We start from the raw sequence: 25295 nt of genomic DNA, 5'->3' as shown, positions 1-25295 counted from the left end.
CACCTGTTTGACTTCCTTGTCATTTCAAAAAGAGTTCATTCATCCTTGGCAGGGACATGTGAACCCAAGGAGCAGCACTTCCCTTTTGTCATGCAGGACTTTTCTAGGAATGTTAAACAATAGCAGTTATAAATTACAGGAATTGATTATTTTTAATACTAAAGACTAATAAAAAGAACTGTAAGGACAGGGTTAGGAAAACAGGTTACTGTTGTTTAATATCATTTAATGTGCATAAATTCACTAAAATTGCATAATTAGTAACTTTAAATTTACTAACTGGTAAAAGTATTGGTTAAAGTTCTGTGCATCTCAGTACTCTTCTGAATTCTGAAACAGCTCATTTAATAAGTAAAACCTTCCATATTTCCCCCTTGTGGAGAGCTGTTCTTTAGCTGACTTGCTGAGCGTATCAACATTTAATGTCTTGCTCAAGCTAATCCCACTGAAGTGTGATGCTTTAAACACTGCTGCAATTCATTGCAGAAACATAAAATCACTTAATAACTTTAGTCTGACTTTTAATTGAAATCTATACAATTAAATTGGTTACCTTACTGCTCCAAACCAGACCCTGCTTGTATATAACTTAAAAGTTAGTGCAGGGCAGGATCATCCCCTATGGGGCCTAAATGCTGTTTTTCCTTTTGGAAACTGTAATTTCTAAGTGGTTGCTCTAGAGTAGTGCTGTCATGTCTTATTTGTTATGTTCTGTTTTTTCAAAGAAATGAATCAAATGATCCTAAAGAGATTTTCCTGTGAAGACTTTCAGTCTTCCACTGTCTGTGCAATCAGTGAATCTTCCAAGAAACCTAAGGATGACTTCTGGTTTATTGTGGGTTTCTGGTTATTCTGCACACAGTGTTATCAAAGGAATATAGAAGAGAGAAGACATTCAGTCAGTCTGTTTTTAAAAGAGTGGGTTTATATGTTCAGTAAAAAATTGAGGCTGTGTGAGCACAGTAGATCAATTCCTTTTAAATTTATCATTTCCAACTACCTCATTCTTTATCATCAGTAGTTCCCTGATGGATTCTGTCAGCTTGCTAACAGCTCCATTCACAACTTCAGTGCATCTCTGGTTGCCTTCCATACAGCCATCCTCTCTCCCTGTGTCTGTAACTCATTCCTGTGAGCCCTGGGTCCCTCTGAGCTCCGACTGAGAGCCTTTGGTAGCTGCCCTGGCCTTGGCCAGAGCTCTGTGTGGGCAGGAGGGACCCAGGACCTCCTGTGTGGGCAGGGTGGACCCAGGACCTCCTGTGTGTGGGCAGGAGGGACCCAGGACCTCCTGTGTGGGCAGGATGGACCCAGGACCTCCTGTGTGGGCAGGAGGGACCCAGGACCTCCTGTGTGTGGGCAGGATGGACCCAGGACCTCCTGTGTGGGCAGGGTGGACCCAGGACCTCCTGTGTGGGCAGGAGGGACCCAGGACCTCCTGCAGGTCGGGGAGATGCAGTGTCTGAGGTCTGACTGTTCCAGAGCCGAGCAAAGCTGCAGTGGGGTTTGGCACACCGTTCCTAATGCTGGCTGTGTTTCTCTCCTCCTGTCACCAGAGCCTTCGTGTACCTGAGCAATCTGCTGTACCCAGTGCCCCTGATCCACAGGGTGGCCGTGGTCAGCGAGAAGGGCGAAGTGCGGGGCTTCCTGCGCGTGGCTGTGCAGGCCATAGCAGGTGAGGCACTGCTGCCTTCAGAGCCAGGCTTGCAAACCAAACCATTCTCCTGATACTCAAACCTGAATCACCTTCGTGTTGCAAAGAACACTTGTTCTCTGTTGGTATTGAGATGATTTCATTTGTTGTTTCACCGTATGGGCTGAGCGTGAATAAGTCTTGAAATAATGTTACTGAACAAAAGATTTTAAAATTATGATGATGTCGTCCACTGAATTTTATACCTGGCAACTAATGCAACACTGCTTTTTAGGACAGTGGAAGATTTAACTACTGTCAGTAAGTCAGAAAACTAAAACTAAAGGAAAGCTTTTTCCTTCTGGCACCCAGTATAAACAGTGCAGAAGGGTACCTGCTTTGGTCGTTTTGGTGACCTGCATTAAAGTTAAATGTAGCAAGTTTTAGCTGTGCTCAAACTATCCCTTTAAATAATGCTCAGAAATGTGCTCCTCTGGGGCCTGGGGAGGGCACATGAAGAAGTTCCTGAACTTCTGATGGTTTCCAGCATGGTGGGAACAGAAATCAGCAGCAGTTTCCCCCTTCATTGCCTCACTAAAAACATGGAGACTAGGAGCTGCTTTAGCCCAGTATTTAATCACCAGGAATTCTTTTCAGAAGAGAGGAGCAGATATCCGGGGTGGTACCAGCCTCACCAGTGCTGAGCTGCCATTGTGTGTGTGCCAGAGTTCACTGCAGGTCACTGCTCAGTCCCTGATGTTCCAGAATGCTCAGTGTGGGGTGGGCTGCTTGGCAGGGCCTTGCCTTAGCCATGCTGGTGGGAGCACACATCCTTCCCATCATTTGCCCTTTCCAGCAGTGGCCAAATGCCAACAGTTCTTGCTTCTTTAGGTAGGGTAACCCTGGAAGCTTCACTCTCCATGGGAACATATAATGAAGCTCAGACTCTGAAGATGTGTAAGAATCACCCTGGCAGGGATTAAAACAAGTGAATTGAAATCCAGTTTAATGTGTACAAAAGTCTAGTTTGGTTTGGTCTCCTTAGCATTGACTGAATATTTCCAAATATTTATCTATGTTCTTTTTTCCCTGTGTTTTTTTAGCTGATGAAGAAGCCCCAGATTATGGATCGGGTATTCGACAGTCTGGCACAGCTAAAATTTCATTTGACAATGAGGATTTTGATAAGGTAAGAATTCTTAAAATTGATTTAGGTATCTTTGAGTGTAGTAGCTTGTGCTTCTAAATAAAGAACACATGTTGTAGGGAAAGAAGGGGATGGCACACTCAGAAAGTGCAGAAGTCTGTTACAGGCACTGTTGTATTTCATTTTCAGAGTGACTTTTCCTCAGTTGCGATGACTCGGTCTGGACTGTCTCTGGAGGAGTTAAGGATTGTGGAAGGGCAAGGACAGAATTCAGAGGTTACCACTCCTCCAGAGGAGATCAACAGAATGAATGAGCTGGGTAAGCAAGAAATACTTGGTATTTGGAGAACTTCTGGGAAATTTGTGACACTTTCAGCCAGTCATAGAAAGGAGTGTCCTTCAAGAGTGTCGTGGTTAGGGAGGGGTGTAACCAGCGGGTTGAACATGAGAGATCCTGGTTGAACATGAGAGATTCATTTGAAGAACGGTGCTGAAAAACTTCCCAGATATTTGGATCTTTTGGTTATCAGCAAATTATTGGGGTTTAAAAGGGAAAAAAATGCGATGGGACTAAACTGTCTCCTGAAGAACTATTTCAAGAAAAGAGAGGAGGAAAAAAAAGAAAAAAATTATTTCATGTGGGATTTTTTTTTCTCCCTAAGACTTGAAGTCAGCCACTTTGGATGGAAAGATGACCATGGAAGGATTCACTGAGGAAATTGGTGATCACCTGAAGCTGGGCAGTGTGTTTACCTTCCGTGTGACAGTGCTTCAGGCCAGTGGCATCCTGCCCGAATATGCAGATATTTTCTGTCAGTTCAAGTAAGAATTTGTCTTCACTTGCATTAGGCAATTAATGGTATAGAGATATGATGAGATAATGATAGAGAGAGCAAAGAACAGTGGGCAGTGGAACTCTGAGAACTTTTCAGATGGGTGGAGGTGTTGTACAGCAGAGAAAAACACCTTGTCACTTCCTGGAGTTCTTGGTCCTCACTTTCTCTTAAGCAGATGTCAAGGATTAAAGTTTTGCAGAAAGGAGTTAGGAATCAAAGTGGACTCGTAAGTTACTAGTTTATAGATATCTTGGGGTTTTAAGCTTTTAATGTGAAAAATTCAGTACTAGATTGTACATACACCCATTTGAATGAAAGCTGCATGAACCTGGAGGAAATCAGTACTTCTCAAGTGAAAGTGGTCTTAGGCTTGGGTTCTTAAGGAAGAGAATAAAAAGGAGTAATAAAGACATAAAACAAATACCACAATTGTGGTCCCACAAGCCCATGGTATGCCCAGCATTAGGCCATCACTCAACTGCTTCTAAAGTTCCAGTAAAATACATTTCTTTTAGGATTTTAGGATTTCCTTTCAGGGTTGGATTCAGAGCACAGCAATCTTCATGAAACCATTCTGTGGTGGCTGATTTTTGGTTTCTTTTTTTAAAGCTTTTTACATCGACATGATGAAGCTTTCTCAACAGAACCTCTCAAAAACAATGGCAGAGGGACTCCCCTTGGGTTTTACCATGTTCAGAATGTAAGTAAAGCTTCCTGTGAGCAGTAGCTTCCTCTGTCAGCACTGGGAGTTGTGTGTGTCCTTCAAGGCAAGCAGAATTATTAGGAATAGACAGTACTAGGAGTGATCAGGTGAATGATGTAATCCCCATCACAAAACAAAACACAGAATGATTCTTTGTGGCAAATTTAACTCTTCCTTCACCTCTGCTTCCTGCCATTGAATTCTGTGTTTCCTTTCCAGGATGAAAACAGTCTAGAGTTCAGGAAATAAAATACACATGTGAATAGCAGTGCTCGTGATCTCAGATGAGCTGGATATATCTATTTTTATGAACTGTGTAATGCTTTGCTTACATACAGCCTCCTCTTCTTCTACTTGAAATGCCTGATACTGAGGCTTTAATTTCCTCCTTTCTTGGAGAGTAGAATTAATGCCTAAACCAGAAGAGAATGCAGTCGCTTTTACTGTGAGTGACACTAAGTGATATGAAAAATACAGACTCCTAAAAGAGATTTCCTTTTTTTGAATGTCTCATTTTCTTTCCTTACTCTTGAAACAGATTGCTGTGGAAGTGACAGAATCATTTGTGGAGTACATCAAAACAAAGCCTATTGTCTTTGAAGTCTTTGGACATTATCAGCAGCACCCTCTCCACCTGCAAGGACAGGATCTCAACAGGTATTGGTCACTAGCCTGGCATAAAGGCACGTGGGGGTCATGCTCAGGTTATGCAGTTTTTGTACTCCTCAAATTGTGCACCACAGCCTCAGAAGCAGAATCCCTGTGGAGGTGAAAGTGCTGGCAGAGGCCTGTTCAGCCAGTGCAGTGACTGATGGAATTGTTCTGCCCTGTCAGACATGGAAAGCTGTTCTGCCAGTGCACCCTAAAACCCCTGGTGATTGGAGACTGCACTGGGAATCCTGGGAACTTCAGCAGTGATCTGTGAGCTCTGGGAAAATCTCAGCAGTGCTCCTAGGATTGGTTAAGCTAGAATAGAAAAAGAGCATGGGTTAGAAGTGTGCTGAGCCCCCTTGTTTTCCTGACAGGGGATATTTACCTGTCTTCATAGAATTGGGAGGATATTTTTAGAGACAGTAATAGGTGTGTGTATACAAAGATGCATGTGTGTGCATTTGTGTTTATTTCTTACGTTTAACTGCCTCTGTATTGATAACTCTTTATTTCTCTGTAGCCCTCCTCAGCCTTCTCGAAGATTCTTCCCTCCCCCTATGCCACTGTCAAAGCCAGGTGAGAACAGCTCTGTAATTCTGTACATCACAGGTCTGCTGCTGCAAATGGAGGTTGTGGTGTATTCCTGAGCTTTCCAGGACACCGAGAAATGTAAATGGAGTGAGTGCTACAGGGGGCACTGAACGTCTTTGCTGGCTCTCTGCCCTCTCTATGTTTTATTTTTATTTCTTCTCAACCTCCTCTGCAAGGAGTGCTGCTTAGTTCATTGGGGGGTAGAATTCCATTCCTGAGGTATTGACCATATGCCCTGAGATCTGGCTATGGCTCTTCCCCTGCTTACTGAGCACTTACTGACTGGAAATTTGCTTATTCATTAATTGCTTCATCTTTTTGCTCTCCCATGTTCTCGTTTAGTGAGTGAGTCTTGTTGAAATGATTCTTGGTTTTCTTTGCTTAATTGGAATAATGCATGCTGAACTCTTTTGTGATTTTTTTTTTTCCATTTCACCTTTCATTTCCTCCTTCTCCCTCTTTCTCTCACCTGCATATTTCTACCACCCTTTCTCTGTGTGTGTTGCATTCCCTCTGCAGACCATGAAAGGAAAATTGAGTTGATTAGGTACCTTATGTCTGGCTATGTAAACGTGCATGTGCTGAACACGCTGTCCGAGCATGCCACCGTGCTGGCCTCCTCTGCCGTGGCTGCTTTCCAGGATGGAGCTGACCAGCTGCCACCTTTTCTCTTTCTGCCTGTTCCCAGTTGTCAGAGTGAGAGGGCTCCTAAACGAGATGGTTAGTAGCCAAACTTGGTTAGTAGATGGTTAGTAGATGGTTAGTAGCCAAACTTGGTCTGTGATAGATGTAGAAGTAGTTCCAGAATGTGCTTCCAAATTCCTTTTTCCTTCACCATGTAGTAGTGTTAGGAGTAGAAGCTGCCATGGTTGTGCTCATGGAAGGATGATGCTGTGCTTAAATTTAGGGCTCTTTTAGAGAGAACCATTGAGACAGTCTGGAGACTCCAGTGTGCTGGGAGTCACAGGTTTTTTTGTGTCACTGCATCTGTTCCCTGAAACTTCCAGGACCTCTGATTTTTCTGTGTTCTGCATAGAGTTTTGTGATCCTGGGATGAGAGATGCATATGAAAACACAGGCAGGTATAGAGGAAACATTCTGCTGTGTTCTGTACAGGTTTCCTTTTCACTCATCTTCCTTTCCTGCCACTAACAGTGCTGTTCCTCACTTCCATTTGTATTCTGTTTTATTTAACTCCAAAAAAGTCATGCTGGTTAATAATTGTACCAGAGCAAGTCTGTGAGAACACCTAGACTCAAGCTTTTATGTTGAATTAGATGTGTCTTTCTGTTGTTTTTCTCTTCTGATGCTTTTGAATCGCTCTGCTTGGCAATAACCTGGAGTGACTTGTGTGTTTGATGTTCCCCTGGCTGGAGTGAGTTCATGTGCAGCTGCATGAGATGATTGGGTGTAAGAGAGTTACTACCCTGAGTAATGTATGAGAAGGTAAATGATGAGCCTCAAGCTCGCTGCCTCCCAGGGCGGAGCTGTGCTGTGAATAACTGATTCCTGTAAAATCTGTCCCTCTGAGGCAGCTGCTGTTTTACCCAGAACAGAAACAGATCTCAGAAGGGAGCACCCAGGCACTCCTGTAGGGACCTGCTTTATCTGGGGGCTGTTATGTCCTTCCAGTGCACAGGAAATGAGGTCAGGGTAGAAGCCGAAGGATGCAGAGATGTAAAGGTGGGAGAGCCTAAAGAATACCTGAGCAAGGGGGGATTGGGTCTTGAGAGGTAGAAAGGAGAATAATTATGTGGCTTAATAAAAGCAGTGAGGTTAGTATGTGAAAGGAGAAAAAATGGAAGATCAGAGTTACAAAAATCCCAGTCAGAGTGTAAGGAACGAAGCTTTTAAATTACATTTATAAAAATGTAATGAGTGAACAGACAGGAGAAAGCATGTAATGGTAAGTGCAAGGTATGATGTGTGAGGGAGTATTAGGTTATTTCTAGAATTTAAGCTGTCTCATTTTTTTTTAAACATGGTTTATCCCTACATTTGAATGAAAGGAATTAGAGGGGATCTGCCTGGTTATACTCACTAATACCAAGAGATAAGGAGCCCAGAAAAATACTCAGGCAGGATTAGGGCTCTGGAATAAGTCTTGTTCTTCCTTTTTACATATACAATATCTTAACCAAGCAATGCAGGGGTCTGGCAGTTTGTAACATGAAGAAGTGAAGACTGAAGATTTAAGTTCTTTTCCTATTGTGTGGGGAAGGTGAAATGGGTACTTTATGGGTGAGTGATGCTGCAGATGAACAGACCTCAGGAATTCTAAATCACCAGTTGTCAAGCCATAAAGCAACTGATGCACATTTGAGGAAACATCTTCTCTGTGGATCTAGAGAAACTGTGCATTTTTCCAGGCTCTTTGGATGCACTTTGGTTCCATTATTTAACTTCAAAATTTTTTTCTATTCTTGTAACTTAGATTTAAAAAACACTTAGAGAAATAATGATTCCTGTAAGCAACATAATTTTCATGGTAAAAGCTGTGGTTTGCTTACATACACAGAATATGTAGGACCTCTGAAATGGCACCTTTCTGTGAGTCCTGAATAGGCTTTACTTGTTCAGTCTTTGTATACAAACCACTCTTTTTTTCTTCTTTCTTTCTTTTTTTTTTCCTTTTAAGTGCCAGCTACAAAGCTGAATACTATGAGCAAGCCCAGCTTGGGCCACAGTGTGAGCAAATACGACCTCCTGGTGTGGTTTGAGATCAGTGAACTGGAGCCAACAGGGGAGTAAGTCCTATATTAATATTGTGATTAATATTGTGTTTCAGGAACTGTGGTTTATGAGATTTCTGGGTTTTTCCCCTTTGTTCTGTTCAGACCAGGTTGATGTTTAGCAGTCACCATGGTAAGGGCCTGGCTGGTTTGTAGTGATGGGTGTCCAATCTGCTGGCAGGAGTTGTCCCCATTAGAAGGGACTGAAGTGATAGAATTTCTTGCACACTTGGAGGGGTCTTTCCCTGGTGAAGCTCCAGGCACAGGCAGCAGGAAAACTTCCCTGTGTAGGCCATGAGTTTGGATTCTTTGGGGCACTGGAGGCTTGACTCCAGTCACATAGCAGCCTCTGTTCAGTGTTCATCTCTGTACAAAGGTTTTCCCCTGACAGGTCTTCAGGGGTTACATTGAGAAGTGAGTTGCAGTTTTCCATTAGCACTGGAGGTACAGTGGGTGACACTTCCACGAGTCACTGATCTCTAATGCCAGAAGGAGCCTCTTTGGGGAGTGGGTAGAAAGAAACTCTGGTGCCTTCAGCTGCTGCAAGCAGAGGAAGCTGCTGGTACATCTCTGGTTCCCTGTCTCACACAGGTACATCCCTGCTATTGTGGATCACACCGGGGGCCTGCCCTGCCAGGGGACCTTTCTGCTGCACCAGGTACTGAGGGAAGCTGTGGGACAGCCAGCAAGTGCCATCCTGCAGGGAGGGAGGGAGGGGATGCTGCTGCCTGGGCTGTGCAGCTCCTCTCCCACACAGCTGTGCAGTGACAGGCAGGATGTCCCAGTCTGTGCTTGCTCTGCTGGCTTTGGGCTGGAGGGGACTCTGTGGCCCCCAGGATATTGCTGCTCCTGTTGTGCTTATCACTGGGCATCCCACTCATGAAACAGGAAAGCCTTTTAAAAAGCAGGACCCTCTGGGACCAGATTTGTGCCTTCAGTGTTCTCCAGCATCTCTAAGGACACAGAAGGATGATGTGGACTCAAATTCCATTTGCTCTCTCTCACTGCTTGTGGTTATGACACATCATCTATGAAGTGACTGTATCTCAGTGCATCTTAAATTCCTCTTACAATCCTTACTAATATTTTGTCTCTAGCTAGATTATAAAGATAACCCCAGTTAAATATGGTTTATAGGTTTAAAGTTATATTTTTCCTACTCTGTCTTTGTGGAGTGAGGAAGGGGAAGTATTTAATTTCTTTTACATACGAGAATATAACATCCCCTTGAAGTGAATTTTAGGGCCCTGAAACAAAAAGTTGCTTGTTCAGTTACAGATGACATCTAATGATATTATTTAAATCACTTAAATGATATTAAATTATATTAATGATATTATTTATATTATTTACTTCACTTTTAGAGTACAAGTGCAAAATAGATGATGTGTGTGTGTGAGCACTTGAGCAGGGTTTTGTTTCTGAACTGCACAGGGAATCCAGCGGAGAATCACAGTCACCATCATCCATGAGAAGGGCAGTGAGCTGCACTGGAAGGATGTGCGAGAGCTGGTGGTTGGTGAGTAAATGTTTGTGTCTTGCTCTGTAAGGAAGAAAAACCATTGCTGGTAATTCCTCTTTGTGTCAGATTCTGTCATTTTTATGAGCACTGCCTGTAGGAGGAGAATTTTGAAAAAGATCCAGAGGAAGAACTTAAGTTTTGCAACTTCCATTTACAGCTGCTTGTATCTCGTGTAGTCTGAAATTTGGGAAAACAAATTCCTTTTGTGTTGCAGTTTGAATTTTAATTGATTCCTCCTCCTCCTCCTTCCCTTTCTAGGGCGTATAAGAAATAAAGCAGAGGTAGATGAAGCTGCTGTGGATGCCATTCTGTCTTTGAATATTATCTCTGCAAAATACCTGAAATCCTCTCACAGCTCCAACAGGTAAGTGAATGAAGTGAGCCCTGCAGCAGGAATCTGAAATTTATTTGACCTCTTATGCATTGGCAGTATGTTTGGAAAGCTGGGAATGTGGCTAATTATTAAATGTAGAATTCCATAGGCACAGAACACACAGAAACAGGTAGAGAATGAACATCACTGTCAAATCTTGATCCATGGGAAGGGTTTGCTGACGATGCATCTGAATTATTTTCCACATGTATGGACCATAAAGGGCAGGTGGAAAGGAACAGTTTAAGGGGACCTCAGGAGTTAACCCAAAACTTCTAAACTGACATCAAGGTTTGGTGCTGGAATACAGCATTGAAGCACAAGGACAGTTCTGGGAGGTACATCTGTAGATGTGTGCATGTTATTCCTGGAGCGAGCATGTGCCAATTTAAGCCAGAGCCATGCTTTGTAAACTCAACTCCATCATTCACAGATGTATGACAAGTTGAGTCCAGTTCCATGTCCCTGCAGTGTGGCAGCAGCAGCAGGGCCCTGGCTGAGGGGTTTGTGGCTCTGTGTGTCCCTCATTGCTCTGAGGCTCAGACTCCACATTGTTCTGCTTCAGTGTCTGCAAACAAGTGCAGCAAGGCAGAGGGGGCATTGGGCACAGCCTCTCCCTGCTCTGACAGCAGAGTCACTTGGCTTCTCCCTGGCTCTGTTCAGCTGGTGCAAAGGAGGAACATCCCTGCAATGGGGCTCTGAGTGCCTTTTTCCAGAGGGGAGGAAAGTTTGAGTCTATCTTTGCTGCACCTGCTGAATGCTGGAGGTGGGATCCTTCCAAGCACTGGAATTCTTCCTTCTCTCTTAGAGGCCTGCACTTTGAATCCCCTGTGGCATTAAAGTCTTTTTGGGCTGCTGCTCCTGCCTGTGGGCTCTCTGCCTCCTGGTGTCTGTAAAGGCAGGCAGGGACTGGGGGATTGGCAGTTATTGCCTTCCACTGAGAAGTGGGTATTTTATTGAGTTAATGGATCAATGTAACTGGAAAACAGGGAGACTGCTGCTGGTTTCCTGTCTGATACTCTTGCATTTGCAGTTGGAAAGCCCTGTGCTTTCTGTTTTGTTTCAATAAATTCCTAAGTTCCTACAGAGCTGTAGCTCTGGAGTTTGCTATAAGGGGGGCAGCTTGGGTGAAGAATGAGTGGCATGAAGCTGTTGGCCATGTCATCCCAAAATGCCAAGGTTGAAGTTGTGGGATGAGTGCATGGCAGCGTGGTGGAAGGGAATTGAGGCCCTGGTGAGGGATATGTCTCAATGTTTGCTCATTGTCTGCAGGCGTGTTTGCTGCTTTCTCTGGGGTTTTTTTCACTTTGTTTTGTTTCTTAGTCCACTTGTTCTGTTCCTCTCAGCTGTTGCTTTTCTGTTCTGCTTTTGGCTGCACTAACCAAAGCACTTTCTATGTTTTTACAGGCTCTTTCTTGATAAGGATATGCCTAGGTATTTTCTGTTTGCTTCCTTTATACATAAAGATTCTTGAAAATAGAATGCTTTATGTCCCATTTGTATTGCTGCCACTTCCCTCAGCTTTTACTGAATTCTGTTAGCACAGCTCTTCCAGAAGTAGTCTTCCTCTTCCCCTTCCTCTTCCCTTTCCTCTTCCCTTACCTCTTCCTCTTCCTTCCCCTTCCTCTTCCTCTTCCTCCTCCTCCTGCTCCTCCTCCTCTTGTCAGAGGCTTATTCAGGTACAGTTCACTGGGGGACTTGAGAGACTTTCCTTCACGTGTGAGAGTAGGAGAATTTCCTTTGTCAGTCTTTCTGATTTTCTTGGTGTGCCATCAAACACAGACCCTTTCTGTAGTCCTTGCTATTTTCTTCCCTTGTTCTGTTTCAAAGAACTAAATTTGGAATTTCTCACTGTCTCTGACTCTGCAATGCTGCTTGTTTGAAGGACCAAGCCAAGGACTGAATTATGAGGTTACTTGAATTGCTCTGATCAAATGGCAGTGACTGCCATGTGGCTGCTCTTCAGCCTCTGTTCTGGGGCTGGATTTGCATATGAAATTTAACCATGTGGTTGCCACTCCTTAGTTTAGCAGCTGGCAGAGGAGCCAGACATGCAGGGGCTGCCCAGGCTGGATTCCTGTTTCACCTTCCCAGTGGGGTCACAGCCCAGGTGGCAGCTGCACAGTCTGGGGCACTTTGCACTCTGCTTTCTGTGCTCTGCCTCTGGAAAAGAGAAGGCAGAGTCTTCAGTGCTCCCAATTCACCACCTTTCACTAAAGCTAAGTTCCACTTCAGCAGCAGTTTTAACCTGTTTACATTTCACCTGTAACATTTGACCTGTCTCTCCTCTATCCCATGCTTTGTGTGTTCTGTGCTCCCTTTTCCTCCGTGTGCTGTTGGCTGTGCTGAAAGGAGTTTGCTCACTTTTGGTTTTTGTCTCACTCTATAGCTATTGTAGCAAATTCTGGTTTGGGCAGGCAAAGCTGTGTATATTTGCCTTCCTGGCTAGAAGAGATCCACTAAAATCCACAGCCTCAAAGCTGTGCTTGACTTTGTCTTGGTGTTTGTCCAAGCATCATTTTGCTCCAGAGGGTGCTGGTATTTCTGCCCTGAGGAGCATTGACACCTGTGTCCTCTCCATGAGGAGAAATCTTGTTTGGCAAATGGTGCAGAACTGATGCCAGGGCTACATACTGTGCTTTTTTCCTTGTTTCTTCTACCTCCACCCTGCTGTTTGTCCTTTGTCTTTAATTTCATCTTCTATTTTTCTGAGTTGGAAATTAGTACAGAAACTCTTTGGATATATAACTTATTTTTAAAAAAATAATATACATGAAGCACTTTCTTGCTTTTAGTACTACATCATTTGGACTCAAAATGAGATAAAAATAGCAAGAGGATTTGGGAGGGAAATTATATAGAAGTGATGAAGAATGCCTACCTTCTGTATCTGTCACCAGTGTGGGAAGAGGTGCTGAGTTCCTGAAAGGGGCACAGGTCTTCTTTCCAAAGGGACCTTCCTGAAATCAGTTGCTGCCTGTGAGAAAGGAGAAAGCTCATTTCCCCAAGGCCCTGCTAGAGAGGGGAGAGTGTAACCATGCCTTTGGATGTGGTGATTGAGCTGTGCTGTGTGTGATGCTCTCTCACTTTTTACTTGAACCTTCTGGATTGCTGGGGTAGACCTGTGGGAGCTTTCATCTCCTCTCTTTCCTTGTGCCAGACTGAAGAAACATCTTACAGAAGTCCTAAAATATGGTGTAGAAAGAATTTTCCTATGTACTTTTAAGATCCAGCTTAAGATCCAGGGCTGAATTTCAGCAGTAGAAATGAATTTTCTCTGTTTAGAAACAACTGTTCAGTGCTGACTTCCCTGTAGAGTTATGACAGCTTTTGTTTTCTGCATTCCCTCTTTTCTCTTTTAGATGAGTGTTCTCCATAACAGGCAGTGGTCTTTATGCCCACTCTGTTTGAGGTAGAAGTAAATGATCTTGGAAATAAAGAGAAGGTTTTTGCTTCAAGTACTTGTTATCCACATGACTGGAGGATGATGTCAGAAAGAGATGCTTTGCACTGAGTGATGAGGGGGCTGCAGAGGAACTCTTACTATTGACCTTTCACTGTTCTTCTTTCCAGGACCTTCTACCGGTTCGAGGCAGTTTGGGATAGTTCCTTGCACAACTCCCTCCTCCTCAATCGAGTGACACCGTATGGAGAGAAGATCTACATGACCCTTTCTGCCTACCTGGAGGTGAGACACCAGGGCCTTCCTGCTGGCTATGAACTCTTTGAGACAGCACACAGAGTGAACCCAAGAGAAATAGATCCAAAAGTGATTTCAGTCCTGAAGCCAGTAAGAGTATTTATTCATTTCCTGAGGACAGGGTGGAAAAAATGTAGTCATAGTTAACATCTTGATGTCAAGGTATTACTGCCTTGCAACACAAGAGATACTGCTGGTCTTGCCTTTTTGTGCCTTGTTTTTTCTATCTTTGTATCTGAAAATCCTCTGGAATCAGTGAATATTGCTGTGTAAGTACTGGTGTTCCAAACAGTGGCTTAGCTCTTGGCTTGTGTGCAAGACACTGTTGTTTTGTGTAATGAAATCATCTCATGGGATGCACTGAGAAATCTGGCAGTTCTCTTTCCCAGATAGACACATGAAAACCCTTCACCAAAGACCCAAACAAGCACAGGTTTCAAAAGCTGTCCCAAAGGCTAAGGGCAGCAGTGTAGCTCGGCACAGTTGGCTGCAGCCATTCATTCATTCATTCATTCATTGCTGCTGTTCCCTTAGCTTGACCACTGCATCCAGCCTGCAGTGATCACCAAGGACGTGTGCATGGTGTTTTACTCGCGGGACGCCAAGATCTCCCCGCCGCGCTCCCTGCGCAGCCTCTTCGGCAGCGGCTACTCCAAATCCCCGGACTCGTAAGTGCACTTACACTTTTGGTATTGGCCTTTTTGGTCACTATTTGTGTCTCCTCTTAGAGGATTTAGTTTCGTTTTCTTATTTTTTTTCCTTGAAACTTTACCTACTCATAGGTTCTCCAGTCTGGTTTTGAATGTTCTTTCTCGCATTTATTTCAGTGGGACTCTGATGGCTTCTCTCTTTTCCGTATAAACAGAGCTGGGAAGAGGGGTCCATTTTTCAAGTTTGCATCCTGACCTGGAATTTACTGCATCATGTGCTCTTCAAGTCCAGTGCAGGGTGGGGTGGGAACATGGGGGAAATGCCTTTTTTTAGGTTCTCGCAGTTCTGGCTATTTTGTACAAGAGTAGTATTGAAATCTAGTTCTAACTAACACCTATACTTTAAATTCTGCTTTGGGAACCACTGAGTTGAAGCTGAAGCATTTTATTTCTGAAGATAATAAATAGTGTATTTTTGCTTCTTCTGCTTTCCTGTGAACAGCAATCGAGTAACTGGGATCTATGAACTGAGTTTATGCAAAATGTCAGACACGGGAAGTCCAGGTAAGCAGCAACCAGGTGATAAATATGATGATAAATATGAAATATTGCAGAAAATTTCTCAGGGAGAATGGAGTAAACATTTCTGTCCTGATCAGAAGCAGTTCCTGTGTTTCATAGGAGCAATGGAACATTGCTATTCTGTAAAATACTTACTCAGGCTTTTACTTTAGACTCAGGTCTGTGTTTACCATTGGTAAACAAGAATTCACTGGAAATTTGATGTTTTCTGACGTGGATAACTCAGGACACTGAGTGCATGTATCACATTATGCCCCTGAGTCTTAGGGCCAGAACCCATGGCTCATAACTAACACTTGAGACTGGGTTTTGCAGCTTTTTCTTGTCTTTTGAAGATGCTGCTAATTTCTGATGCCAGCTTCACCACTTGGAAGGAATATAGTTCATGGTGTATCTGTGTAGTTTTCTTCTAAGATGTAGAAACTGAAGTCCTTGTGTTGAATTAGACTGAGCAGGAGTTTCCATTATATCTTGGTCAATAGAAAATACCTGAAAAAAGTAAGAAAGCTGGACTAAATAAAATATCTTCAGTTGTGTATTTGCAGGTAATGAAATCCTTATGGTGTATATTTCCAGCCAAACAGCAGAAGTGCTGGTTCTTTGCAGATTGCTGGTTATTTCTCTGTGACACCTCTCTGGCTATGGTTTTAACACGTCTCGTGTTGTTTTTTACCGCTCAGGAATGCAGAGGAGGAGGAGGAAAGTCCTGGATACTTCTGTGGCATATGTGAGGGGCGAAGAGAACCTGGCAGGTTGGAGGCCCAGGGGGGACAGCCTCATTCTAGAGCATCAGTGGGAACTGGAGAAACTGGAGCTGCTGCATGAGGTGAGTAAAGAGATGGAAGTCAAGATTTAAATAAATTCTCCTGGCAGAGAAGATACAAAGTGCGTGGCTGGCTGCTGAGTAGAGTCCTCAGCTCAGAATCTCAGTGTATTCAAAATAGCAAATTCAATTCCTAGTGCCACTGTAAACTCCCTTCCCTGGGGAAAGTTACTGGTATGAATAGTAAAGGGTTCCTAAGAATTCAGTGTCTGTGAAACTGGCACCTTCCTGGAGGGGACGATGCTGATTTCTTTCCTTACTAGGTGGAAAAAACCCGGCATTTTCTTCTGCTTCGTGAGAAGCTTGGTGACAGCATCCCCAAGTCCCTGAGTGACTCATTGTCTCCCAGCCTGAGCAGTGGAACCCTCAGCACCTCCACCAGCATTTCCTCTCAGATTTCCACCACGACCTTCGAGAGCGCGGTGACGCCCAGCGAGAGCAGCGGCTACGACTCCGCGGACATCGAGAGCCTGGTGGACCGGGAGAAGGAGCTGGCCACCAAGGTATGGCCCAGGGCAGCCATCCTGCTGGCACTTGGGCTGCCAGAGGGAATTGCAGGTCAATCACGGCTTCTCAGATAGCTGGGGGAATACCCAATAGTGTGAGAGTTTCGGTTTAACATCTTGGTTAGTGAAATAAGCCACTTTCACCGGCCAGTGCTGCTGGGGAGGTTTGGGCTGTGGCTGTATCTCATTCCCCTGTGTTAGTGGTTCTGTAAAAACTTTCTAATTTTATCAAGTGAAGTGATTATTATCCTCTTCTGTGATTTTTCATAGCAGTTTAGGATTTGTTTTTTCTTTCACGACCTGCCAAGTGTGTCTTGGCAAATCACCTGTTCAAATTTCTCTGAAAATCGAAATCTAAAGTTCTTCTCTGTGTCTCATTTGTTTCTCCTCACGTACCCCCTTTAGTGTCTGCAGCTTCTTACTCATACCTTCAATCGGGAATTCAACCAGGTGTACAACAGCATCAGCGATTGTAAGGTAATTATTTCATGTAATATTTAATTGTAATACACTCTATTTGTAGTACAATAGCAGCATGTTTGTGAGTCAGGGAATCTGCTGATACTATGAAAAGATAAACCACTTTATATTAATTTATTATTTTTTATTTTCAGTCCTTTGGAAGCATTTGGCTATTCAGCATCAGGTTCCAAATGCTATGGCAGGAATTGGCAATGGTGTGGACCTGCAGTGTAGTACAGTACCCAGTTTATTAGCAGACTCTTACTGTCTTTCCCTACATACATTTTCCCTATGTAAAAGGATAAATCTACTCTTAAAAATTTTGCCAGTAGGCAAAGGGAATACCAGGTTTCAAAGTGGATGATGTTTTATCACTGAAGAAGTCAGAGAATAATCAGAAGTGTAGGACACTGATAATAACAAGCTGTGTCTGCATAAACGCTGCTGTATTTCTGCCCCCAGATGGGCTTTGGTAGTTTGTGTGAAAATTTGCCCACTGACGAGGGGAATGGCTGATGAAAAAGCCTTTCTGTTCTCTGAGCCATCCCTGCTGAAAGCCATTCTCAGCCAGGATGGGCACCAGTGCAGCCCAGCTGCTGTGATGTGTTTGTGCTTGCAGCTCTCGGATATTTCTCCAATTGGGCGGGACCCGTCCGTGTCCAGTTTCAGCAGTGCCACCCTCACCCCTTCATCCACCTGCCCTTCTCTGGTGGATTCCAGGTGTAATTCAGTTGACCAGAAGTAAGTGTAATGTATTAAAAGGAAACATCACTTTTCACTGCTTCACACATCTCTTTGCTGTTTTCTGATTTGTTTTTCCTCTTCTCTTCCTTTTCCCTGCTTTCAGATATTTCTCTGTACAGCCCCCTTGCCTTACTTCTCCATTCACTCTGCACAGTTCTTTTTCCTCATTTTGTTCTTTTGAAGTGGTGTTTTTTCTGCTTGTGTTGGGGCAACAGTCAGATGCTTGTCATTCCAGTGACCAGTGCATCTGCAGTGTGCAGAGTCCACAAGTTTTTTCAGAGGTCTTTTGAAAAGGTCTACTAATAACGACCCAGAATAAACCAGTTTGGCCATTCATCTCTGTTTACCTTTCTCAGCTGTATCTATACAAGATATTTTTGATGAAATTGGTAATAACCATGTAGTAAAAGACATAATTTGGACCTTCTCAGTTCAGCATCCCTGAGGGAGGAGTGCTGAGGAAGTAGAACATTTTACATCCAGCAGTAGTAGGAAGTATGTCTGTGTTGTGACTACATTTAGCAGGAGAAAAATGGTAGAAGTAGTGGGGAAGCAACTTACCAGTGGTTATTATAAGTTTTATTCCACAGATATCAAGGGAAAATGCTATTCAGTATTGTACAAAAGGATCCCAATGTCATACAATAAATATGGGCTGGAGGAAGGAACTTCAAGCTGGCCTGAAGATGCAGTTTAAATTTCATTGCCACATTCAGTTGCTTTGTTGCAATTTACTTTTTTTTTCTCTACTTTTTTTAAAGGACACCAGAAGCAAATTCTCGTGCCTCCAGTCCCTGTCATGAGGTGGAGCAGTTCCAGATAATTCCTGCAGTAGAAACTTCCTACCTTGCCAGAGCTGGAAAGAATGAGTTCCTAAACCTTGTTCCTGATATTGAGGAAATCAGACCAGGGTAGGTTTTTTATTGTTGTGTGATCATGGCTGCCTGAGAACTCTCACAGGGGCTGTATGAGATTCTTGGGCTCTGTGCCCCATTTGAAGAAGGAAATTTAACAGGTGATAGCAGAGCTGCAGAGTCCTCTGTGATGGATTGAGGAGGACTGTCAGACTTCTGCATAGATGTTGAAAACACCATTCAGCTTGTTTTAGAAGAACTTTTTCAGAACACTGTTGCAGACAAAACAGGACCAATGATTAAGGACCAAGTGTCTTACACAGTGTTTTGCAGTTAATAGGGATACTCAGGGGAAAATCTATTTCTGTATTGACGTGGGTTTATTTTTTCCAGCTCTGTGGTGTCAAAGAAAGGATACCTCCACTTCAAGGAGCCGCTCTCCAGCTCCTGGGCCAAGCACTTTGTGGTGGTTCGCCGTCCCTATGTTTTTATTTACAACAGTGACAAAGATCCTGTAGAAAGAGGAATCATAAACTTATCCACAGCTCAGGTGGAATACAGTGAGGATCAACAGGCAATGGTGAAGGTCAGTCTGAGAGCTGTTGTTTATTTATCCATAAAGCAAGGATAAAGTATAAGTAGCAGTGCATCTGTACCATCAGGTGTGTCATCCCTGTTCTGAGGCAAATGGATCTGAGTTGTGGAGACATTGAGGATCCTGCCCACAAAGTCCCCAGTTAGTTCAGGGTTTCTTACGGTTTTGGACACAGTTGTACCAGAGAGTGACCCTGACTGCTGTCACACATCAGATTAGCTTTTAGGAGGATGTGTTGGTGCCACCACCCTGCATGTTGGGTTTGTGCAGCTTCCTTTGTATGGTTTTTTGGGCTTGTGTGTTTTGTTTGTTTAAAAACAAAAGCCCACAAAACAACGCATACAAACATCCTGCAAGGAATCAAGTGAACTCTCCTGGTCCATCTCTTAAAGCCCACACTCAGCAGTTAAGACTCTGTTTTGTAGAAGGTAATGAGTAATAATACCCTGGAAATCACCAGTGAGACATGAATGAAAGGGGGACGTGACAGAGCAGGTTCTCTCAGAGAGGAAATGCGCATCAGCCTCTGTGCTTGCAGACTTTGTGTTTAAATTGTCCTTGGTGTTGCAGACACCCAACACGTTTGGAGTGTGCACCAAGCACCGTGGAGTCCTGCTCCAGGCCATCAATGACAAGGACATGAATGACTGGTTGTACGCCTTCAATCCGCTCCTGGCTGGCACCATTCGGTAAGGGGCGGCTCGGGGCTGCAGAGGGCCATGCTCAAAGCAGGAGGCACGTGGCTGCTCGTGGGTTTTAGTTCTGCTCTCAGCAATTTGACAAGATGTGGGAACTGGAGGAGGGAGGAGAGTAGGTAGGAAAACCCCCAGAACAATCAGAAAACAAACCAGCCCTGTATTTCAGGAACTGCAGGGACTGTTGTTTTGGCTTGTGCCGTTCTGTACAGCCATGTCCAGTTTGAACATGTGTGGGATGCTACATTTGGAGACCACAAGATGGTTTCCTTGTATTGCCATTTAACAAATTTTTAAAGTTTCTTACTTCCTCTGTGCTGGACTGCCTTTTTAGGTTCTTGATTATGAGCTAAAGCAGAAATTACATTCCCTTTTATAACTTCTCTGGCAGCCTTTCCATTATCACAGACAGCCCCTGCTTGCTGGACACATCTTACTCCACTGCAGTAGCTCTTCCTTTCAACAAAAAACTCCAAAACCTAAAAAATAAAGCTGTTACCATACAGCATCAAATAATTTCTGAGCTGTGAAGCCCTTAAATGATCCCTCCTCCCATTAAAGAAGCAGAACAGAGAATTCTTTTTCATTACAGCCCTGGATACATTTTACTTTCTTAACATATGGACTAAACTAGAACTGTACCAAAGAATTTAAAAAAAAAGAAAAGTGGATAAACTTCGGGGAGGGAGGAAAAATGAACTTTCCTAATTCACCAGCTACTTTTTCCCTTTTGTTTTTGGTGCAGGTCAAAGCTGGCTCGAAGACGCACGGGCCAGATGAAGTACTGAGTCCATGTAATGTTCTCATCTGTTCTCCCCACTCACTTCCCATAGATAGTGTTACCTCTCATTTTCTCTTTGTGATTCTTGACAGTTTCTCTTGTATGTAATCCTGTGGCTTAACATCCCCTACCTTCCCCACTCCTTCAGCACATTTTCTAGGTATTCTAACCCTACCTTGTTTCTTTTCACCTGTACCTGAATTGTACTAGTAGCATGTGGCCAAACAAAAAGAGAAAGAAAAAAAAAATCAAAAAAATCGAGTGATTATGCACGACTCTGAAAAGACAAAAAAATAATTTTCCTATAACAACTGTTTATCCATTTCAACTGACCTTTTGGTGTCTGTCCCACTGTCCACTGTCTGTCTAGACTGCTACAGGGTTTTCATTCAATTTGTGACTTGGCAGTGGTCATTGGTTCCCTCAGGGCAAAGTTCCAATGCCAGGGAAAGATAAATTGTTTAATGGAGACATTACCCAGCCAGGAACTGCAGTAGCTCCTCAGGCTTTCTGGATCCAGCCTCGAAGTTAAACTCTGTTGAAAGCTGATATTGGACAAATCTTATCTGGACAGACTGGATTTTGGACTTCGTTTCTGAGTTTCCAGGGTCCAGCAGGCTAAGGCACGAGCTAGGAAAAGTTAGGGAACAAACCAGGAGGGGCTGGCTGGAACAATCTGCTTTACACTCTTGCTGTGGGGCTTGCAGGTGAACAGTGCTTGGGTTTAACTCTTTCCCAGAGGAGTTTCCATCAACACACACTCCTCAGCCTCTGAACTGAGCTGAGCAGGCTGTGCTGATGTGAGGGGAAATAGACCACAGACTGAAATATGAGATAAAATCCCCAAAATTTCAGATGCTCAAGCCATGTATTTGACAGATGGGGAGTGTTAAATAGAAATGAAAGTTCCTGGTCCCTGGATCACCATGGAGGGCAGAGTCCTGACTGTTGTGCAGGAACAGTTAGATCTCACCTCTCTGGGAAGGGGGTAGGACTCCCATGGCTGTGTCAGGGTTGTTCCCAAGGGCCTGTTTGTGTCACCCCACCTGTCCATGGGAACACTTCCTAGGCCCAGCACCTGCAGTGTTCTCAGGGAGCTGTAGGACACTTTCAATTCCTTTGGAAATAACTGCTGAGTGTCTCCTAATTTCCCTGCTGCAGTTTTCATCAGCTAAACCCCACTGTATTCAGAGTTAACCCCTCTGGGGAACAGAGCAAGTGGATTCTGGTCCTGGTCAGTGGCATGTCATAGTTGGCTCCTTGGACATCAGCTGGGTGCTGTCAGTTCTTGACTACAGTGTAAGTTCCTGTGGCCACAGCTTTGGTCCTTGCCCCAAGAAAGAAGAGCAGAATGAATTTCCTTTAGGGGAAGTGAAGTCCCCTCTCTCAGTCAGGTTGGGGAGGTTGGGGATGCTGTGTGTTCTTTCCTGCTGTGTTGTCCTTTCTTGCTGTACCCAGGGCACTGGTAGGGCTGGCTGTGGTCCTGGGCAGTGTAAAGGGATTTCATCTGGAGGCTCCAGCCTCGCAGGGCAGAGGTGAGAGGGTTTGTCCCACTCTTGCAGAGGCACAGCAGGCACAGTGCAGGCCAGGAGGCTCTTTGGGTTCAGGTCATCGGCCGGGCAGGCCCCGCGTGCGTGGGACTGGAATGTGCTGGGAAAGGGCTTTGCTGTGTGGGGCCTCATTGTCCAGAGCAGTGCAGGGCACAGTGAGAGCTCCTGGCAGCCCAGAGGAGCAGGGAGATGGAGCTGACACTTGCTAGGACATACCCTCACATATCTCCAGGTAGTTCTCAAGCTAACTCATATGCTCATGCTGTCTCTGTGGTCCTCAGATTTATTTCAGAACTGGAAGCCAGAGTGAGGGAGCATCCTGGGGACCCAGGAACATGATAGGGTTTGGGTATTTTTGGTTTTTTTTCCCTTTTGTTTTTGTCTCGTTTAACTGTGTGTGACTCTTAATACAGTGATGATATTCCTTTGTTATGCAATGATGATAAAGCACTTCCAGTGTGTGGATAAAACTGCTTGTCCTGCAGGAGGGCTCCTCACACTGCAGCTAAGCTGATCTCAAGAATTAGGTTAATTCTAAGCATTAAGTTATTGCTGCCATCACCACTGTTTATAATGACAGTGGGACCTGTTTGAGGAGGCGGAGTGATTGAGGTGGGGGTAGGTTGTGACACACTGAGATCATTTTAACTTTTATCTGTTTCTTTTTTTTAACTAGAAGAAAACTAGTTTTCTAAGTCTTTGCTTTGGATAAGCCAGAGAATGAACCATGTGGTTATAGGCATTGCACAAAATCATGATAAAGGGATCTTCATTTAAAAGCAGGAAGAGACAGATGCTTATCTTACAGAGAACTTGAAGTGTTACAGTTGTTGCATAAATGTCACTCTTCTGTCTTAAAACTCCAAACAAATTCTGGTGACTTGAGGTCTGAGTGGATAATGGATCATCAGAAGACCAAAAGTCTGGTTTTAAGGATCAGCATCTCTTAAAGCTGCATAATCTGTAACAAACTAGGTCCTTGTTGTGTGGAGTTCAAATGGGCATTACTGTTTTCAGGTCTGACATAAAGGCAGACAAAGTTTTTCTGCAATTACTGAAGCCTGCTTTGAGACATTTGGGTTTTCCTACTTAAAACTGGACTGAAACCAGACCAAGTTTTCTTTAAAGAGATAACAAACCAAACAAATAAATAAACAAAAAAAAGGGAATTTCCTCTCACTTCAAAGCTTACCCCAACATGTTAGAAATTTCTTTTTGGAAACAGAATGAGGAAGGAAAAATATGCTAAGTTGCCTTCTCCTGACACTCCAAAGGCCATTCTTGGTTCCCTGCTGTGTGTGTGGAGTCCCAGAGTCAGACAGCTCTGGGGGCTCAGCCTCTGTAGAGGAGGCATGCTGCTGTGGGCCTGCCAGCCCGTGAGGACACACACCACAGGGGCCTTGGTGGGCATTCCCTGGCAGGAATGAGTGTCAAACTGTGCTGCATTTGGGTTTTTATGTTCCTCACCAAAAGGAAAGAGAAAACTGTCCTTTTGGTCCATTGAAAATTATGTTGGATCTTCCTGGGTATTGTAAAATTAAGCTAAACCTCCTATACTGTGTTTTAGAAATGCACTTTAAGTAACTTTTTAAAGAAGATTCCTGTATTCTGGGAATACAGAAGAGAAGGGAGTACTATTTCCAGACTGCCAAGAAAAGGTTTTTTGTGTCAATGTCTAATAGTCCTTATTACTGATTGGCATGGTATTTCAAAGCAAAGACTTTACTTTTTGCTGCTTGTTATCTAATTTACAGGGATTTAATTTTATGTAATGTATTGTATATTTATACATCTGTAATTAATTGCACATTAGATAAGAAAGAGGATTAGCTTTGGTCTGACACCCACTGGTACTGAACAGCCTGTGCACGTGGATCTGCCTGTAGCCCTGCCCAGCCGAGCTGTGGCAGCTGCTGCCGTGGTGGCTCTTGTGCTGAGGGGGAGCTGTCATGAGCTGTCACCTGCTGCTGCTGCTGGAGGAGGAAGGGTCCTGCTGCTGCTCGGGAGGGCTTTGCTGCTGTCCCTGCAGACGGCTCCACGCGCGCTGCATCTCCCCGTGGTAGTCACTGACCCAGTCTGTGGTCTGGCTGTAGTGTCTGTAGCAGGATGTATTAACTTCGTGCTTCCTTGTTTCAAAACATCAGCTGTTCAAGAGCAGGACTGACTTTTGTTCAGAAGGCCATTTATGTGTTCAGTGTATTTGGAATCAAAACTAGTCCAACACTAACCGGATGATTGTGTCCAATGTCATTGGGAACAGGATTTAAATTGCTGGGATCAGCTGTGTATTCAGAAAACTGGTGTGGAGCTCCTAAGTCTTCAATTCTTAATGTTGCCAAGTGAATGGGCTGCCCCTGAGCAGTGCTGAATTTTCCTCCTGCTTGCCTGGAAACCAGGGACTGGAAGCAGAGGGAGTCTTGAATGATCAGCACTTCCCAGGATCAGGTCTGAATTTTCCTCTTTGCTTGTTCACATTTCACGTGCGGTTGGTTATGGCTCCCGAATTCGGACATCAGACATGCTGTCCACTGGAATACGTCCCTTGGAATTGCGGTCCCCATGTCCCTGTTAATCTCTCTGTACACAAGGTATACAAGGCAAATGCTGTATAAGTGGCCTTCTTGAACAAATCTCTTTGCAAACTGATTTCATCCCAGCGAAGGAGTGTATCAGCAACACTGTACATTAATTTCAGGTTTTCATTTTCTTATTTTATTTTGTAAATATATCTGATATTTGGAGCTTGAGTATACAAAATGTAAATATAGTTCATGTATTTGTACTAATTCTGATCCATTTGCTGTATAGCCTTAGGTGTGCAATGCAGATATCTAACTGTGTATGGTAACCTTGCACCACTGAATTGTTAGTGAACGAGGTGAAACAATAAAGGTACAACCAGTGCATTAGCAGATAGAATGTGTGCTCCTGTCATTATGATTTAATTACTTGTATCTTCTGTCAATTACTTGTTTTTAAAACCTGTGCTGAAGAAGCTGATGCTTTAATGAAGTTTATCTCGACTGCTCTTGAAGAAGGGGTGCCCAAAATGCGCCAAAAACTTGATGGGCCAGATTGTTGCGGGTCATCTTGTTTAGGAAATAACTTATACAGAATTGAATAGAAACTATGGTCTCAAGGTGTGTGTGTGTCCGATACATCGGAGCG

The 25295-nt window shown here is 43.9% G+C and overlaps 1 protein-coding gene across 6 annotated transcripts in view; it reads left to right on the top strand.

The window, feature by feature from the left end:
* The window catches only part of KIF1B (kinesin family member 1B), a 79322-nt gene extending 54276 nt beyond the window's left edge, over window positions 1–25046 (top strand). For all 6 annotated transcript variants that reach the window (XM_066564197.1, XM_066564193.1, XM_066564196.1 and 3 more), the window contains 22 exons: window positions 1554–1672; window positions 2734–2819; window positions 2967–3096; window positions 3440–3599; window positions 4223–4313; window positions 4855–4973; window positions 5488–5543; window positions 8197–8305; window positions 8882–8948; window positions 9725–9809; window positions 10071–10176; window positions 13759–13873; window positions 14420–14553; window positions 15038–15099; window positions 15798–15943; window positions 16204–16443; window positions 16852–16923; window positions 17528–17649; window positions 18414–18563; window positions 18900–19092; window positions 19672–19790; window positions 20542–25046. In XM_066564197.1, coding sequence (XP_066420294.1) covers window positions 1554–1672; window positions 2734–2819; window positions 2967–3096; window positions 3440–3599; window positions 4223–4313; window positions 4855–4973; window positions 5488–5543; window positions 8197–8305; window positions 8882–8948; window positions 9725–9809; window positions 10071–10176; window positions 13759–13873; window positions 14420–14553; window positions 15038–15099; window positions 15798–15943; window positions 16204–16443; window positions 16852–16923; window positions 17528–17649; window positions 18414–18563; window positions 18900–19092; window positions 19672–19790; window positions 20542–20584 — 2524 coding nt within the window. In that variant the 3' untranslated portion in view covers window positions 20585–25046. The remainder of the gene's footprint in view (window positions 1–1553; window positions 1673–2733; window positions 2820–2966; window positions 3097–3439; window positions 3600–4222; window positions 4314–4854; window positions 4974–5487; window positions 5544–8196; window positions 8306–8881; window positions 8949–9724; window positions 9810–10070; window positions 10177–13758; window positions 13874–14419; window positions 14554–15037; window positions 15100–15797; window positions 15944–16203; window positions 16444–16851; window positions 16924–17527; window positions 17650–18413; window positions 18564–18899; window positions 19093–19671; window positions 19791–20541) is intronic.
* Window positions 25047–25295: the final 249 nt, after the last annotated feature.

Source organism: Molothrus aeneus, chromosome 21 (assembly GCF_037042795.1).
Source record: "Molothrus aeneus isolate 106 chromosome 21, BPBGC_Maene_1.0, whole genome shotgun sequence".
NCBI lineage: Eukaryota > Metazoa > Chordata > Aves > Passeriformes > Icteridae > Molothrus > Molothrus aeneus.
This window is presented reverse-complemented; position numbering and strand designations above follow the sequence as displayed.